The sequence below is a fragment of the Sebastes umbrosus genome, chromosome 12, assembly GCF_015220745.1.
Source record: "Sebastes umbrosus isolate fSebUmb1 chromosome 12, fSebUmb1.pri, whole genome shotgun sequence".
Taxonomy (NCBI): Eukaryota; Metazoa; Chordata; class Actinopteri; order Perciformes; family Sebastidae; genus Sebastes; species Sebastes umbrosus.
In genome coordinates, this window is record NC_051280.1 from 7,600,569 (window position 1) to 7,619,890 (window position 19,322).

Sequence of the window (19,322 nt, forward strand, 5' to 3'; positions counted from 1 at the left end):
GTATTAGGAGCAGTGGACAGCTATTATACAGCACCCAGGGAGCAGTTTAGGGGTTTCAGTGCCTTGCTCAAGGACACCCCCGGCAGTGCCCTGGCACCTCTCCAGCTACGACCCCACAATCTGTACTTGATCCGTGCAAGGACTTGAACCGGCAACCCTGTGGTTACCAAGCCAAGTCCCTACGGATTGAGCTACTGCCGCCCCTCAAATTAGATAAATGAATACCAAAAAAGAAAAATCAAGTCCAGAAAAAGCAGTTATTTCATGCTTTTCTTGTAGAACTGACATTTCTCTGATGGTTTGTTTCATGATTTTTTGTCAAATTATTTAAGAGGCTAAAAATATTTAACACTATTTTGCTAAATTATATGTAGCTTTTAACAATGTAGTTTGTGGGTTAAGGGAAAAGGAGATTAAAAGTTGTTTTTTTTCATCTTACTATCTAGTTCATACAATGACTTTCAGGGCACCTGTAAGTTTCCTTTAGATACTTGGAAGAATTTTGACTTCTTTTCTTTTACATGGTCATGTTTCAATAGCATGTAAGGACTAATTTTACAACTAAAATATATATGAAAATAACTCATTCCAAAATACAAAAGAGGTATTTTGACAATGACTAATGGACTAAAGAAATCTTAGTCGACTGAGACCAAAACAACCGATTAAAAGCCGACTAATGGACTAACAGGAGGCGGCCCCAGTAGTTTGTTTGAGGGAAGAAGAGATTAAAGGTCTTTTTTCAGCTGGTTAAATCTTACCATCTAGTTCATATAACGACTTTCAGACTGCCTTTTATTAAGATACCTGGAAGACTTTTACTTCTTTTTTTACATAATCATGTTTCAATAGCATTTAAGGACTAATTTTACAACAGAAATAAATATGAAAATAACTGATTTTCCACAATACACAATTTTCATAGTAATATGTAAATACATTGATTTTTTTTTTTTACTTAATATTGATTTTTTTCCCCCTCATGTTGTAATTGCTACTTCTGTCCACTCCATATGTAAGACATCTATGGCATGTCATATTTAATTTGTGATTTTTGGCTTTATAAATAAAATGTACTTGACTTGAATATTGATGTATAATCAAGCTGATTTCTCACAAGAAAAAACCTGAGACCTCAACAAATTTAAGCCTCTTGAAAAATGTTTTAGATTAAAAATAAAGAAGAGGGCTGTCCTCAACGAAAGAAATTCTTTGTCGACTAACACTCATACTATTTTGTCGACTATTTAATTTCTCCACAAAGAATCATACAAAAGCACCACCTTAAATCTCGTTTACCAGAGATGTGCTCATAGTTTCTTAGAAATAAGTCATTCAGCATGAAAAAAGCATAAAGAAATACTAATAAACAAAAGAAATCTGAGTCGACTGGGATAAAAATGATTGATTAGTCAACTAATCGACTAAGACGGGGCAGCCCTACATTTAAAACTTTTGAAAAAACATTTTAGATTAAAAATAAAGAAGAAATGAATGCTATTAAACATATTTTTAAGATCGGAGGTTCTCAACTTGGGCTCCACAAGATAAATCTGAGCAGTCATAAGATGATTAGCAAGACAAAAACAAACATATAGTTCTTCTACACAGAATTATCTATTTTATCTGACTTCTATATTATCTTTGCATCTTTGTGAAACACTGGATAGTTTTACCTCTTTAAGCCTCTGAGAGTAGAAATGTTTCTGATGAGCTGCTCACAACTCATTGACATGCTGTGTTTAAGGGGTCAAGAGGTCAAAAGGCTGAGAACCACTGGTGTCATGTATCCAAAGTGAGACAACTGGGCTTTCTCTGTGTGATTTAGGTGCTAAACTAAATTGACAAAGACGTATATAAACTGTGATTGTGGCATGCCAAAAAAAAAACACACAATCCCAATATTTTGGTCTCAGTTTACCATTTTGTTTCCTATGCTGACACATTTCGGCAAACAAGCCTTCAGTAGAGCAACACAACAGTAATGATTGAGATGATTTTTGATTAAAAGTGTCTATTTTATACTATCATTTCTTGTAGCACCTCCCCATCACACCCTGTGGATGCTCTTATTCTCTCTGAAAGGAGGATGACATCACCCTTGAGGTGCTTTAATAAAGGCTGGTTTGCTAAAAATGTGTCAGCACAGAATTAAAATGGTAAACTGAGACCACAGTATTTGATAGATTATATTTTTGTGTGCTGCTATTCCAGTCACCCTTCATTTCTAACAGGAAGCTCTACAGGCCAAACACATCTATTACATTTCAGCAGTGTGTCGACAATGAAAGAAAAAGTGGAAAAGAAGCAATGTTTATTTCTTCATCAAGGCATCACAATTGGTCATTGATTCCAGCCATTACATTATAATAAAATTAAAACCTTTTTTGAGTGTTGACACAATTTTTTTCTCAGAAGTTATCATTAAAAGAAACCTTGTGAAAAAGGTACGAACAAAAAAAGAGAGTGCACAGCCAGAGTACCAGCGCATTTTTAGTGTCGTAACACAAGATTTTCTGACTGGATTTGAGATTTTTTTTGGCAGCTGATCGATATGAAATAAAGTGTTTGTTTGTCAGCCACACCGGGACCCGATGGGAAATTCTTCTTCTCCACACAAATATCACAATATGTGAAATTGCAGTAGGTCTACAACTACATACACGTGTAGTTATAAGTGTACTGGAAGTGAACAATATAAATATTTAGGATTGTTGTCCCAGAACCTAAAACTTATCAAAATACTTCACCACACATCTCCAGATTATGCAAAAACTTAAATTTAACTACTTGTTCAAAAAAGTGGTTTCTTCTTATTAGAACTGATTGATAAGTTAACTACATTGACAGAGAACAGCTGTTGTATTGCACATCGCAATCCTCATACAAGGTTCAGACACACACACACACACTCATTATTGTCCGTACACGCTGAATCACACACCCGGTCACATTTACATATTCACAATCATACACGCTCAAAATAATGCTCCATGTTTTAGTGCCTATCCCGTGACACAGTAAACAAACATTCTTTGACAATAAAAAGGGAAAACAAAAAAAAAGAAATATAAACATCTTTTCCACTGATAGGGCCTGACCAGTGTTTTCTGACCCTGATGAGTCCAGATCCATCCAGGCCAATCCAGTCCGGTCCAGTCTTCATGTCACGCCTCACCCGAGTGAGTCCATAAACATGGAGTCGTCGTTGTCGTCGTCTAAGAAAGAAAACCTCTGCTGCTGCTGCTGCTGCTGTGTCTAAACTGTCTGTGTACCTACTTGTTATGTGTTTTAAAGAGAAGACCCTGTCCATGTCTGGTTGGGATAGAAGTAGTAGTTGTAGTAGTAGTAGTAGTAGTAGTAGTAATAGTGGTCGTGGGCTGGCGTCGCCTCAGTCTGGATCAGTATGTGGCGTTGGCGGGCTCCCTGCCCGAGTTGAAGAGTATGTCAGCCTTCGAGCTCATGATGTACGTCAGCAGCAGGGATGTTAGCAGCACGCCGAAACCCACGCCGAGCGTCAACATCTGGAGAAGTCAAAGGAACACTTAGCCTCGGAAAACATACATGGAAAACGCTAAAGGACCAGACTTTGGGTTTACATGTTACTGTTCCTACATTCCAGGCTGTTACTGGTTTTGATTATTTTCATTTTTCATCCATTTATTTCAGGGTTCCCCACGTTGTTATTTAAAAACTCCATGCTTTTCCAGACTCAAATTTCCAGATTTAGCTAGACATTTGTTATGTAAATAAATGGTTTCAAAATCAAACTGTTAACATGTATGTTACATTCTGACTATGTAGCCCATGCTATTATGTTGCCAAATAATTACCAGAATATGTAGCTAAGTACTGATTTCCACACGTCTTCACATGACTATTCTTTAGCAAAAAAAGGAACTGTCTATGTTTATAGTCTATTTCCTCTCGGTGCAACAACTTTGGTCCGTGTTGCAAATGCAACATATTGGCTGCTCTCATTGGCTGTAACTTCCCGACAGGTCCAGATATTTAGCCTGCTAGATATCTGGAATGTGTCTGCGATGCCTTTGAACAGTTCACACATAGCGCTCGAGCGCCAAATTTGCGAGCACGGAGCCAACGCTGATTTTCCTCTTTAATCGGGGAGCTCCAAAAACGAGTGTAGGGTGAACTGGCATAAGATGAGAGGCTGAAAATAAATGCTTAAATGAGATAACCGAGGCGGAGAGTTTTGTTTCATTTCAATTTGATGTGAAATTGAACTTGCAGAGACTTGAACCTTGTTCGAGATAGGTGATCAATCACTGTCAGCATTAAGTCGGCTTTGTTGTTGTTGTCAGAGTTCCTTTATTGCTACTGTTTTGGAAACGCTACTTGTCAGTCTTACTGTGAAAAGCACTCACAAATAATATTGTTGGAAAATCCCACTCAGAAATTGTGTTTAAAACGTATTCGTGTGAATGTCGCTTTTGACTCTGAGTGAAGGGAAGTTTACCTCCAGTTCGTGACTTGCCACCAGGAATATGCGTCCTTTGATGGCCTTCCACCGGGACTCTGTCCACGTTGAGTAATCTTTGGAGGTGTACTCCCGCAGGTCGAAGGCCGGGGACACCGCTTTAGAGAGACGGACTGTGGAGCGCACGCAGAAACCCTCCCTCTTTGTGCTGTTGGGAGGCGCTGCACCTTGAACCCATATGTAGTAGTACATCTGATGGAGGAGGCGAGGGTGGGGGGGGTCACAGGGAGGTGGAGGGAGGAAATAAATATATTATTATTTCTTTTCAAAACATGTGTCAAAGGCATGCAGATGTTACAGTTCCGACAGAATTCCCAATGTACTTATATTCTATATTTATCCAGTATATTTGTATTTACTGTATATGTAAAAAAAAAAAACGTTTTTTAGTCAAGACTCTATATTTGTCAGTTTTGTGTTGTTAGTTGATTTCCAATAATAAATATATACATACATACATTTGCATAAAGCAGCATATTTGCCCACTCCCATGATGATAAGAGTATTAAATACTTGACAAATCTCTCTTTAAGCTACCTTTTGAACAGGTAAAAAATGTGCGATTAATCCCAATTAAATATTTTAATTGATTGACAGCCCTACCACCCACATTTTTATATGTGGGTTTTGAGTTTAGCTAATAACGATAAGTAGATTAATTGTGTTTGTCTTGTATATTTTGCAGATTTTTTTCTGCACTTGCTTTTATTATTATATTTAATTTTTTATATAAAATACATTGTGTTGCATTTTATTATGTATGAAATATGCTAAATAGATTAAGTTAACTTGACTTGATTGATTGTCAATCTAAAGAAAGATAATCAATATATCTATAAATCTACTGGTTTTAGTGTTTTAAATGTGAAGACATGCTGGACTGTTTGTCCAACAAAACAAACAATTTTGGAAACTTGTGATTTTTGTCATTTCTCTATTCTTTGACTTTTTATAGACTAACGATTATTTGATGAATTGGGAAACATTTGGTTGATAAAATAATTGATTAATCCTTAATGAAAATAATTGTTGGTTGCAGCCGTAAACATTCCCGTTTTTTCTTAATTATATATTTTTTCTCTCTTTCCTTTTAATTTCCTTTTTTTCAAATTGGTTCATAAAAAGAGATGAACTAATAGAGATTTGAGACACACATCTTGACCTTTTGTAATAAAAGTTTACAACTTTATTCTTGTGATATAATTGGTCTGTAAATTACTAAAAGGAAGACTGCTATAGGCCTTACATGTTTGGTCTCTTTGTCCTTCTCATCCTCTCTCTGGTTCTGGCAGTTCTCCTGGGTGATGTTGGCGGTGTTACCAGTCAGGTTAGCCAGCAGGTGCTGGACCAGAAGGGTCGGTTCGCTGGGCTGTTGGGCCACGCCGACGTAGAAGTTTGTGGGTCTATCAGCTGACAGACAGACAGACGACAGAAGACATTAAGTCTTGTGTCAAAAATGTCACCCCTGGACAAGCATACATGGCCGAGGATCCACAGAGGAGATTTACTAGTGTCTCCTCTGCTCGGTCACCATTAGTTCAATAATGAAAAAAGGGAAGCTGACTGCCCATTAGGTTCTAGTAATACAAGCAAGCAAGAGTAAATATACCAAAGTACAGTAGTGACATTCATACACACATACAGCTTCAAAATAAAACATATTCAATCATTTTCCGTCACTTTTGTATGAGTATAGTAAATGTTAGCTTGTATCCCAACTTACCCAGATGGCTTGAGAGGTCGGAGGGGACTACTTGCTGGAACCAGGAATTATTTGACCGAACAAGGAAACCGTACAACATCCGGGTCACCTGAGGGACAGAAAACAGTTAGACAGTCAGTCACGTCTGTTCAGTTGCAAAATAAAAGACACACCAAGAAAAATTGGTATTGGTAAGAAATATATCCAGAAAGACAGAAAAATAGCTATTTGTTTGTCTTTGAATTCATGATATTGCAATTAAATAAAGCTATGTGAAAAGGAAGCAAATAAAAACAAAACATGAAGAGAATAATAATAATAATAATAATAATAATAATAATATGTTTGGCTAGTCTGAATCAGAGTTAATTTGATACTTTTGGTTTGTTTTCTATTTAGTCTGGATCAGTTTCACGGTGCACAAACTAAAATAAAAAAAAATAAGTTGCAGAGGGGAGTGCACGAGGAAGCAAATTTATCTTTTTCGTCTCAAGAACTATCACTTCTATGCAGGGAATCCCGGATTTTGAAATATTGCTGTCAATGTTTTACACTTTGACTCGGCACTGATTTACTGTGCATACAAATCGCTCCTCCTCCAGTTTATCTCCAGTGACTTTATAAACCTCACTATTTTTGTGGGACTTTATTTAGCATATCGGTACGTTCTCTACGGCCCAGATGTCAGCAAACATCAGACTTCTGCAGAAGTCCCCGTCCTCTCTGTTGACCGTTGTCCATCTCAACAAATGCCCGCACAGGCAGCCTGAGTTTTGGTTCACTTCCTGCAATTGGGTTGGATTATGTTCTCACTGCAATCTATCCGCACAAGGGTTCGCTTGGAAAGTTGTTTTGGTCCGTACCAGACTACAATTACTGCGTTCACAACTGCTCAAACGAACCGCACCAGAGTTTGATTAAAATGGACTAAATGCTGGCTTTTGAAAGCGCCATAAAAGGATCTAAAAACGATTAGTGTCATGTGAGTGTAACATGTGGGAAGGTGAGGGTTAAACAGTAAAAGCAGGGTGTTTGCAAGATTATCACCTCCTAAATAAAAGACATATTTGAAGACAATTCAAAGGGGAAAATAATACAAATGTAATTTGCAAGTTTTGATACTGAGTATCACAGAATAATCTGCATTTCTAGCTTAAATTCCCACCTTAGGTAAATGAAGAAACAGCAATATTTTTAAAACACTATTTTTACTGTGTACTACTTTAGATTAAAACAAAGTACAGATTCATATTCTTCAGGTGGAGAAAGGTTGTGGTGTTGAGAAGGGGTAGATAAATAGGAATAGTGAACTTGTAGATAAAACAGATGGAAACATATTCTATTAATTCCTAAATGAAATCTTACTGTTAGACGGTCTGCAGTAATGCTGCTCAGCTGGGTTTCAGCTCCTCCTGCTTGTATGTACAGAGCCCGGGCAACCAACGTGGCCACCTCAGTCAGAGCCTGAAAGATGCATGAAGAGAAATGCAGAAAAAATCTTTTATTGGTTGCCTCCCAACAGAATCTGTGTGAAGTTCTCAACAGTAAATTAAACAGTAGCATCACAAAGACAGCTTAAATACTGCCAGACAAGTTTTGACGTGTTGACTATGAGAAAGGGTTAGATGATGACTCAACCATCTGCTGCTCACAACTCCCAAACACAGAAAACAACTATTTAAAACAGATGTTATAAATAACACATGAACAGTAGAATGACTGCAAATACATGGCCTAACATATCCAATATACAAATGAATCCATCTCATCAAATACAAAAGGGTTCATGTTGATATCAGAGCAAAGAAGAAAACTTGTAATCAACTTTACTTGAACTTATATCTGTCTGACATCAGTGAGTGAAGCAGAAGTTGTGGACCAGCTTTGCAAAGCTAATTCAAAAGCACATGAATATAGTGAATATTCAGCCGATTAGACTGTTGTCGGGCTATTAAATAGGCGTCATCAGTCGCTATGAACACCATAGATGTGGGTCAATTGGGGCCTATTACGCCTGCTAGTAGGTTTTATCATCCATTCACATGGTAGATCACTGAAAGAAGGAATAAAAGAACATGACGGCGACCTCTAGCGACCGTAGTTATTATGACAGGAGCAGAAGCGGAAGTCAGGCGCTGTAGTATAGACAGTGTTGTCTTTGTGTTCATAGTTGTTTTAAGACAAAACACAATGTTTTTCCCCAAATATTGACTAAGGTTTTTAATTCCTAAACCTAAACAACTTTTAGATTTATTGCCTAAACCTAACTGTTTTTTTGCCTAAACCCAAAAAAAGGTTGTAAGAAGGCTTTTTGTTTGTGTTCAAAACGTGATGTTTCATTCATTTCATCCAACGTGTTGCGTTTAAGTTTCATTTTCACAGCGTAGCCTACCTCAGCAGTGTCAGTGACAAAGTTTAGCTGCTCCTCTGGTGTCAGGTTCGGTGGGTAAGATACATTCAGGTACTCTGCATTATCGTACATGCTCTCATAGAACCTGCACACAGAACAGGAAAATAAATTAACAAAACAATTCCATGAGGCAAAAACAGATCCCATGATTATAATCAAATGTAATAATGTGTAATGATGATAGTGAATCACTTGTTGGTGAAAGCAGACTGGTGATCCTCGATAACAACGCCAGGGATTGGCCGAGCTCGCAGGAAACGCTGGAAGGACGAGGGCGGGAGTGGCTGAGAGACATTGGGCTCGTCCACGGAGACGCTTAAACCTGTGGCAGCCGAATGCAAGTTCCCAATGAGCTTCCTCACCTGAAAAAGGGAATAAATTAATTATTCTGCTTTTTTATCCAAGTCTACTCTTAAACGTAAATTACATAAATTGAGTATCACTGTAAAGCTGAGACTCTTGTGGATCCAATGAGCCCAATTGTATTCATGTGTGATGATGTTAGTCCCCATAGTAGCCATTTCATATATTGAGATGGTTTTTAAACTTGACCTCCCTGTATAAAATGACCTGTGGTCTGATCTCTAGTAGAATCACAGCCTAATGAAACTTTACAACCACAAACTACAGACCTAGAGCATTCAGAGGTTGGATGGCTTTCCTAGGTAGATTGACAATAAGAGCTGAGCAGTTTCCAGAACAGAAGTGCTTGCCATCCAATCGCCGCAAAATACAACTCTTGCAGAAATCTCCAAATGTCAAAAGTTTTTGATACCAAATCACAGCATGGCTTTTTCTATGATGTTCCTCAAGGGCTTGGTGTCTTAATGTGGTATTTTGGAGGGATTATTGATCATTTATATCAATTGTTGAGTGGTAAAAAGTGGCACCAAATCTGTGTAACAAATGGTATCAACCCAAAAATTGCTGCAACAACTTATGAGACATAATAGAGCATGACCATCATATACTTCTATCATGATGTTCTAAACCCTTAGACACTTTTACAATTAATTTTAATTAATTCATGAATTTTATTTATTTTATTTCTGATATATGACAAAGCTATTTCTATTGTTTTAGGATCTTTTCAGAAGTACAATTTAATCTTAATGTATTTCAACTTAATTATCCTCTCTTTAGTTTCAGCTACTGTATTACTTACTTTATGATTCAACAACATACTTTTGTATTTAGTATCGTTTATTATATGGTGAATACAGTACCTCTAGTTTTATGTGCATGCTTCTTATTGTGTACAGTGCATGCTTACAATGTGTATAGTACTGTATACTTTTAGTTGACCTCTCTATTCTCTAAGAGAGGAAGCTCTTGAATATACACAGATACAAACCTCTTCATTGACACTGCTGTTCTTCCTAGAGACAGGATCAGAGTGGAGCCACAGCTTGGAGTCAGCACGAAGTCCCACCTATGGTGAACAAATTCAACATACTGATAAACTACACACACACATATAATATGCATAAATATAATGTACATCTTATAATGTTTAAGTGATAAAAAGACAAGCACATATTCTTTACTGATGATTCTGTTCACAATGTAAAAGGTATAAAACTGCAGCTATAATTATTTTGGCACCGACATGTTTGATAAATATACACATTGTTTAAAATGTAGTAATAATATAATAACACAAGTTTTTTATTGCTACTTATGATTTCATGAGTCATGTTTTGAAATCATTCATTTAATTCATTAAATTGTTTAAAGTAGGGTTGGTTATCAGGCCTTAATACTTTTTTAAACCAACCAAATTGTGTCCACTGAGTATCAAAAACAGTCCAGTACCAGCAGTTGGCTGGACAGATTAGTAGTATTGTTTACTTATTCTTTTTTCAGGTAAATTTTAGGTACCAAAACTCAGGTATAGTATTGTTGCCAGTATTGAAAACTCCCAAGCAATACCGTGCCTTGCATTTAAGTCATGTTTTTTTAAATGTCTCATTAAGTGTTCCCTTAAAATCTGGTGGTCTGTGCAGGTTGACACAGTAGATTACTGGAAAAGACTACAATACACACCTGTCCAATCTCCAGTACGGAGTGAACGTTGTCCAGGTCCAAGGCGAAGTGATTGTTCCCCATATCATACACCATCCTCGAACTGCCAATGTAGTCAAACGTTTCCTGGAGTCAAAACAGTCAAATAAAAAGTACAAAAAGAATCAGTAAGGCTGGCAGTACAACATCAAATTCGGTATGTTCGTCAAGCACAATGATGCATGCAGTGATGTGGACACGACTGACCCCTTGAAAGAAGGTGTAGAGGATGGTGCGCTCAGGTGGGGCCTCCTGGGTGACATTTCGCAGAGCTTGAGCGGCCGCCAGCAGAGTGACAAACCCAGAGACGCCACTCTCTGCTCCGGGAGCAACCTCAAAGAAAAAAGACCTGCTGTCCAACTGCAGAGGAGAGACAAGAGACATCATACCTGGGTAAATAGTTCAGTTCAACTTGCAATAAGCTATTTTATGATCACAGCATAAATCAAAATGTGACCTCAAACTATGAGGGAATGCAGCCCATTTTGTCTTTTGGTTTACCTACAGCATAATGCGTTTCTGCTGAAAAGGAGATGTGTACAGTATAGTGGTGCAACGGTTCAACAAGCCCATGGTTCAGTTTGTATTGGGGTTTTTGGGTAACGGTTTCGGTTCAGCTTGTTTTGCTCATTAGGGAGAAGAAAAACATAACCATTTCCAATGTGTTTGAACTCCAAAATGTATAAATAGATTAACTGATAGTAATACCTATATTATATGAAGCCATAAAACAGATTTTATACAGGAAATAAAGCAGGCTACTTAATGGTCAAGAAGGCCTTTGTTCAGATAATTGCCTCTTCCATGTCTCTGGCACCTCATCAAATAATTAGTAGGCCTGATTAAGTTTAATAGGGGTTCAATATTGAACAGGTCGTTTTTTTACTGTTCGCTTTTGCATCTCTAGTACAGCAGGGCTGCAACTAACGATTATTTTCATCATCAAGTAATCTACTGATTATTTTCTCAATTAACGGATTAATCATTTAGTTAATAAAATGCCAGAAAATAGTTAAGAAAACCATAAAATGTAAATTTCCTGTCTTGTTTTGTCTGACCAACAGCCTAAAAACTATCCATCCAGTCATTATCTGTAACTGCTTATTCTATTCAAGGGAAGAATTTGCTAACTCCACACAGAAGGGCACAAGCTGGCAAACAGGTTCAAACCCGGAACCCTCTTGCTGTGAGGTGACAGTGCTAACCACTGCATCACCATGCCGCTCGCCAAAAAATGAAATACATCCAATTTACAATGATGTAAAACAGAGACAATCCTCACAATCCTCCCTTAGAAGAGCTGATTTTTGCTTAAAAAGAGGCTCTTCTGCCGGCTTATCATCAATTTCATTGTTTCATGTGTTTTGTTTTCGTAGCGCTTGCTCTCAACAACGTTAAGTAAGAAAATATTTACACAAGAAGCAAAGCAAAGAAACGCTGCCTGTTACACAGACTGTAACTGTTACATCACATGCATCATGTTAGCTTGTACTTGGCTTTTATACTGGAAGTGAGTGAGATCACTGCAGATACCGACTGAAGAAATTTCAACGGATGTTCATGTTAATTACTAAAACTAAATATTGGTATAGGACTAAAAACTCAGAAGAAGAAGGACTCTTTCCTGTAACTCACCTTGGTTGCTGCTATGACCACACTCTCCCCCACCTTGTGCCCCTTGGCTGTGTTGTTGATAGGCTTGGTGGAGGCCCAAACATTATAGTCACCCAGTGGGTCACAAACCATCTCTAAAGGGAGACAAAGAACAAGAACCAAACTTCAGTTAGAATTGGTAAAAATAACAGTATTATCATCACTGAATAGACTTTCTCCCTGACAAAGTTATGTGGCCTTTAAAAAATGCCATTTGAATGTGTAAATAAATACCTGGGCTGATGCTAAAGTTGATGTCATTTCTCCTCATGCAGGTGGCCGTGTCAGTGACGGCGGACATGTGGGAGAACAGCTGCATTGCACACAGCGGGTACCGAGGAGTGCTGCCGTTCACAGCGCGGTTGTGGTCCGTGTAGCACTGCGAATAGAGGAAAGCATGCACATATGAAACCCCTTCGTGTGTGTGGGTTTCGATACCATTACAGTATTTTAACAAATCTCAAATAGTTTTCCATCCTTAGAACAAGTTGGAACACATACAACTGGGTCTGGTGCTCTTGCTGAGGGGCACACTGGCAGGTCTGGGCACAGCAATACACTAATTACCATGTCTGGCGCTAAAATTAATCACTTTGACATCTGGGGATCAAACATGAAACCCTTGGTTTACAGAACAGTTTCCCTCGTCTAACCCGCCATCTTATCTGAGACGGGGATCAACCACAAAGTTTCAAACTCATAGAAAATAAACTGTAACATGAATTCAGTCTTGAAACTGAAAGCTGATATGAAACTCTGTGGCTCAGCAATGTAAGGTCTATTCTGTGAGAACATGAAGCCCGCAGAGGAAGAGAATCATATGCACACTTGCACTGCATCAGAAGCAGATATTCAAAACCTATGTAATATAATCTGTCTGTTTTTTTGTCTCATATAATAGTGGAAAAGCAGCTAATGATTTGTGGGTTCTGACAAATCGTCTCAACATAATGTGCAACAACATGTTGGCTTTAGAAAGAAGATGATCTTAAGTGCTATTGAAACAGCTTTATTGGCATCATGCCTAAGCTCAACCTCTACTGGGACAAGTTCAGATTTTTTGTAAATGTACTGTTTTGTAAAGGCAGAAGGGGCAACTGGAAAACAATTAGACAGACATTTTGTGACAGCAGTGACAACAAAGTTGAACAAAAAATAGCATAATGTAAGAACAAAGTGATTATATCAAATGGGATTAACAGACAAATGATCAGTTTTTGTTGTTACCTGCCGTATGACCTGAGTGTCATTGTCCTCTTTCAGAGAGAAGATGGGGAAATCATACTCCTCATAGGACAAGCCGTTTCCCAAAGGGTTCCACAGTGTCACGTTACAATGGGCCATGGCTGGATCATAGCTCTCTGAATACACGCCTGAGGGAAATACACACAGTGCATGTCACACTAAAGCACAGAAGCGTGTATTGCATGAGCAGATTTCTGTAAATACACTGAAGCTAAAAATGGTGCTGGTATCTAGCGCCCTGGTTTCTACTAGTGAGCTGCATGAAACATGTAATCAATTATCAACAGATATGCTTCTAAAAAATCTATAAAAAAGTATTTACCCCCTGGACTTTTCATACTTTATTCTTTGGCATTAATTTTTTGTTTATCTGTGTCAATTCATCGTCTACAGATGCGAAGTGGTTGCAGATGTAGAAGTCCCATTCATTTTCTCCTTAAACAGTGTAGTTGGAACATTATTTTCTACTGCTTGGATGGGTGTGAAAGTCTCCCGGTTGAATCATCAGTACAGCTGCATTAGAAAATATCTGATTCTTTGATAAAAAATGTCAAACGTACAAGCATGTGTACATAAAAACTTCAGGGGAGAAGGTAACTACGACTCCCAACATGCATTTCGGCAAGAAACATCCAATCAACAAGCTTAAAATTCTGTTATGGGGCGCCTCGAAAGTAAAGGCAAAGATTACAGTGTTGTGAAAACTGACAATATGCAGCTTAAATCAACTCAGTTTTGGACTCTGGTTCAATTTTGGACTAATTCAGCAACTATGCTTAGCCCAGCGTAATTTTGTACAGAAACTAAACGACAGCATTTTGAATATGCTACAGCTCTGACAGACTTCCTCTCCTTAGCAATGGTGGCAGAAGCTCATGGGTATTGTAGTGTTTAGGGCTGTTTGCCAAACTGATGGGCAAATCATTAAAAGTTGAAATAATTAAAAGTGACAGGCATTGTGTAAACCTATAGCTTTTTACATTAAATCATTAAAATAAAAAATTAAATGGGAATACAGAACTGGGGGAAAAAAACAGTGGCTCCCCTCACCTCGCAACTCTATTTACATCTAGTGTTATTTAACATAGTAAGATAACGAAACATGAAGTTTAGCTTTTTAAAGGCGCTAGACTATGACCTTTTGATTGGTGTCTGAAGCTATTCTTACCCAGTTAAAAAAAATAACTCTGGTCAGTGGTCACACATGCAGCCTTGAATTTATGGTGTCACAGAATAAACTGAAGTATAAAATGATGTGACATTAAAACTGTGTTGTAAGCTCACACATGACTATATGGTGACACTACAATGTTGCAGAAACAGTTCCCAGATCATGAAAACTGAAGCCACTACAGCATGCAATTTCATGCGCTGCGCCCTCTGAGGATCATAAAACTACAATTCATTTCTGTAACTGGTGTAATACTGAGGGGACAAGTCTCAGCAGGCAATCCCTCACCCACCTGTGTTCTCGTTGGGACAGGAGGTGTGTGGAGAGAAGCCCTCGAGGGGGTTTGTGTTCGGCGCCACAACAGCAACGCCAGCCACCCTGCTGGAGCCGTTCTTCAACTTCATCATGACGGATCTGACATCAGGCAGACAGACGGCACGGGGCAGTGGAAACGATACGGGTACAAACACAGGTCAGACGGGGATTTGTAAAGTTTCTTTCCTCAGGGTTAGACAGGTGGTAAATTAACTGTACATTTCGTTATGACTAGGGCTGTCCCGAATACCATTTTTTGGGCTTCAAATCTTCCGTGAGAAATATTCAAAGGTATTTGAAGCTTTACAGCGCAGCAGGCTGACAGGCTGACAGGTTCTTTTGTCTGTCTCCATCTCCCCCATTTTAAATGGTAAATGGACTTGCATTTATACAGCACTTTTCTAGCCTTCCGACCACTCAAAGCGTTTTACACTACATGTCAGCATTCACCCATTCACACATACATTCATACACTGATGGCAGAGGCTGCTAAGGTGCCAACTTTGCCCATCAGGATCTAATCTAAATACTCATTCACACACCAATAGCAATTTAGGGTTAAGTGTCTTGCTCAAGGACACATCGACATGTGACCCGGAGCAGCTGGGGATCGTTGCCCATAACAACGGTCTGTTATACATAGAAAAGTCTGTTGTAAAGAAAAAATAAACAATAGAACGACGTGATTGACCAGTCAGAATCAAGTATTCAACAAAGCCGTGTAATAACTAATAATAATTCATGTTGAATATGAATAATAAATGATGTTGTAGGGTTATTCCTTATTTCATGGGCTGTTTTAGGATTTTTACATTATTATTACATACTTAGTATATATGAAAAAACAAAACAAAAAACAAAGCATTCGAATACTGATTTGGAGGTCAATCACCATGGCAATGGTCGAAGCTTCGAAGCATTCGGGTCAGCCCTAGTTACGACTAATTGAGTTTTACTGCCATGTCCTGATTTTATAATTTATCCCCCAGCTGCTACTCTAAATAGAAAAATGGACTGAACTACTAACACCTTTTCACTATTATTTAATCCATATAGCCGTTCAGAACAACTATAAACACTTCTGATTTCTGACATGAGACAATGGAGTATACCCCGGCCCTTACTCTCATTAAGAACTACTGTAGGTATTTCCTCTGCAGGGTGAGACATGTTAACTGTACCTGGTAAACAGCGGGTACTCCAGGATAACCAGGTAAGGAGGATTGAGACCAGAGTGCAGGACCCAGTCCAGGTTTTCCTCTGACTCGAGCACATGGAGCACGCCCACATTACCTGACAAATGGGCTGAAATCAGAAAGAAAAAAATTAAATATCAGCCTCTCTGATATGAGGTATAACAGCTGTATTAGATACAAATGTCCTGAAAGCATATCTAATCGATATGTGTCCACCAGGCCTCGTCTCCATTACAGGAGAGGTTAGAGGATGACGCAGCAAAGACAAAACTGCTACTGCTTTGTAGTTTAATAGTTCATTATATTCTAACAGCTTTTGATAAATCAGATATTAACCACAGAACATGCCTGGTTTATCTGCAACTTGTGTGCTTTTATCTTCTTCCAAAATTCCTTTCTAACTCTCAAAGCTACAGAATTGATTTGTAGGTTTTTGCCTCAAGCAACCACACAGAAAATTCTTTGAAAATACTTTTCAGTGGACTGTTTAATAAGCATTTTACTACAAAATCCAAGTGAAAGAAAGACACTAAGAGGCCATAAGGACACACACTCTACCGTTCAGATGTGCAAACTGTGAAATAGATTTTTACTTGTCATGAGGGTCCCAGAGGCATGTTGGATTCTCGTGACAAGTACAAAGCATCACTTTAATCTATTGCTTTACTTACACTGGCAGCCTATTTGATGTGTTGCATTGAGCAGTCGCACACACGAGACAGTGTAATTGAGATGCACATAAATCTTGTTTTCCACTGAATTACAGCTGACACCTGCAAGAGAAAAAAACACTTTTAACAACTGCACAAGGAGAGGAATATAACATCAGAGCATAGCTTTTACCAAGACTGCAGAATAAAGAGAGAAAAACTGAATTTCTGTCACAAATGAGTTGGTTTTAATTGTTCAGAGAACCTAAAATGAACTCTCACTTGTAAAAGTACATTCATAATTTTAGACTTGAGATCCCTTTAGTTTAAAAAACTCTTGCATACAGGCAGATGACCTTTTTCTCTTCTCTGAGAAAATCACAGACAAGTCCTTTGAAAATGGTGGAAATTTAATTCAGACAAATCCATGACTTAGTATACTCTGGGCCAGTGCTCATTGCTTGCACTGTTTTTTAATCACATATAAAGCTCTGAATGACCTGGTACCGGAGTATGTAACTGAGCTCCTCACACGGTACTGTCCAAACAGGCCCCTCAGGTCTGCTAGTCTGGGTCATTTAACTGTTCCAAAGACCAGGTTGAAAACAAAAGGTGATCCAGCTTTTGCAGTAAAGTCCCCGCCTCTGGAACAGTTTTCCACTGAGCATTAGATCAGCTGACTCTGTCACCACTTTTAAATCCAGTCTTAAAACCCACTTTTATAGAATGGCTTTTCCAATCAGCTGAATTATAGTCTTTTGTATGCTTGTGTGCTGATGTGTATATATGTGTATATGTAACTGTATGAATATGTATATGCTTGTTTCTTTATTTTCCCCATTCTATTGTTTTTTATTTAATTATGTATTGTTTTCTGTTGTATATGATGTGCTTTGGGCTTGAAAAGTGCTCTACAAATAAAATTATTATTATTAAATTATTATTTTCAAGACTGTTATAAATTTCATCCAACAAGCCAACATGTTGCGTTTTTAATAAAATGTTTGGCTTGTTTCACCTGTTGGTCCTACATCCTGTTCCACTGAGTTACAGCCCTAAAGAGTACCTGAGAGGAGCAGCAGTCACGTTAAAAAAGCCCTTTTAATTCAACCGGGGTGTTATTTTAGTGGATCACTTGTATGCCGAATTTAGCAGGGCACCTTAAAGATTTGAAAAATGTCTTAATGTGTGCTTTAACTACTTTTTGTGTTTCGTGACAACGAATCAACATTAAACTACTAAAGATTTGACTGTAGTTTGGCGTGACGCTCCCTGGAGCTCCGGGCGGCCGCAGCGCAGCGGCGGAATCACGAGCATAATCACGCTGATGCTGCCGCTCGTATCAAGAGACCCAATCTGTGACAGTCTAAAGAGAAAGTCTTCGAAAAGACTTAATAAAAACAGGCCTAGGATTATGTCTGAATTCCCAGTTGATGGATATTGGTAAAGAAGTGTTACAACACCAAACCTCATTGTAAAACCAGTACATTAACCCGTCAGGGGAGGTTTAAGCCCAACAGCTTCTGCTATCGCTGACTAGCTTAGCATCCGGCTAGCTCCGAGCACAAAGAAGTCTCTCAATCTAACCTCCCGATACAGAAACACACCGAGCTCATAAACTAATACGTGGACATTACAATAGAGCACTGTTACAATACAACTTACCGACGAAAAACCAACAAACTAGCAGATGAACGGTCCATTTGTTCGACAGCAGATCCATCTTCCTGGTTTGGAAAGCAGAAGAGCACAACAGTAGGTGTTGACATGTAAAGCGTCCGGGTGGTTCCGCTGTTTGGTTCCGCTCTCTGCTGGAAGGAGACGGACTCATTCAAAATGGCAGCTCTGCAGCCTTCTCTCTTTTTTTTATTTTATTTTATTGCCTTTATTTCATAAACTGGTCATACAGGTTCAATTACAAAGACAAAACTGTAAGAGGAACAACAAGACAAAATAACAGATGCCAGGGGATAAACAGCTTACAAGTACAAAGCCAGGGGAAATAAACATTTAGATAAATATATTAAAGAGGTGCATAAAGTTATTGTCTTAATAGCTTTTTGGTTTTCCGAGGAGAGAATCAATTTAATGTATTGTTTGGTTTCATGTTCAAATTCAAAAAGGTTTAGATTTACTAAATTTGGATTTATGTATATGAAATTTAGCTAAGAGAATAATCAGATTAATAATATAATGTTCTTTGGTTTTAATGTTACCTTTATGGAAACCAAACAAAACATTCTCTAGACATAGAATAAAATCAGGGTCAATATTATCAATAATGAATCTACTCAAGTCCTTCTCTTAATACATCCATGCTCTGCAATGGGAGCAATTACATTTTTATTTTTTAAATTAGCTTCAGGACAAGTAAAACATAATAAACTAATTTATCTCCTTGTTTAAATTAAAAAGGAG

The 19,322-nt window shown here is 38.1% G+C and overlaps 1 protein-coding gene across 1 annotated transcript; it reads right to left on the reverse strand.

Annotated features, from left to right (window-relative positions):
- Window positions 1-2,297: 2,297 nt before the first annotated feature.
- Window positions 2,298-18,769, reverse strand: ncstn (nicastrin). Its single transcript, XM_037786776.1, has 17 exons — window positions 18,570-18,769; window positions 16,926-17,027; window positions 16,240-16,363; window positions 15,036-15,157; window positions 13,555-13,700; window positions 12,562-12,706; window positions 12,310-12,422; window positions 10,882-11,034; window positions 10,657-10,761; window positions 9,965-10,042; window positions 8,803-8,972; window positions 8,593-8,695; window positions 7,566-7,664; window positions 6,222-6,309; window positions 5,745-5,908; window positions 4,478-4,690; window positions 2,298-3,524 (listed from the first exon to the last, which is right to left on the reverse strand). Exons 1-17 carry the CDS (start codon window positions 18,733-18,735, stop codon window positions 3,402-3,404), a joined length of 2,214 nt encoding a protein of 737 aa, XP_037642704.1. The 5' UTR covers window positions 18,736-18,769; the 3' UTR covers window positions 2,298-3,401.
- Between the last annotated feature and the right edge of the window lie 553 nt (window positions 18,770-19,322).

Coding starts and splice junctions, on each gene's coding strand:
- ncstn (XM_037786776.1), bottom strand. CDS start 18,735: ATGAGTCCGTCTCCTTCCAGCAGAGAGCGGAACCAAACAGCGGAACCA. Junction 8,696..8,802: donor CAGTCTGCTTTCACCAACAA/GTGATTCACTAT, acceptor TTCTGTGTGCAG/GTTCTATGAGAGCATGTACG. Junction 3,525..4,477: donor TGGCAAGTCACGAACTGGAG/GTAAACTTCCCT, acceptor TGACTTCTCCAG/ATGTTGACGCTCGGCGTGGG.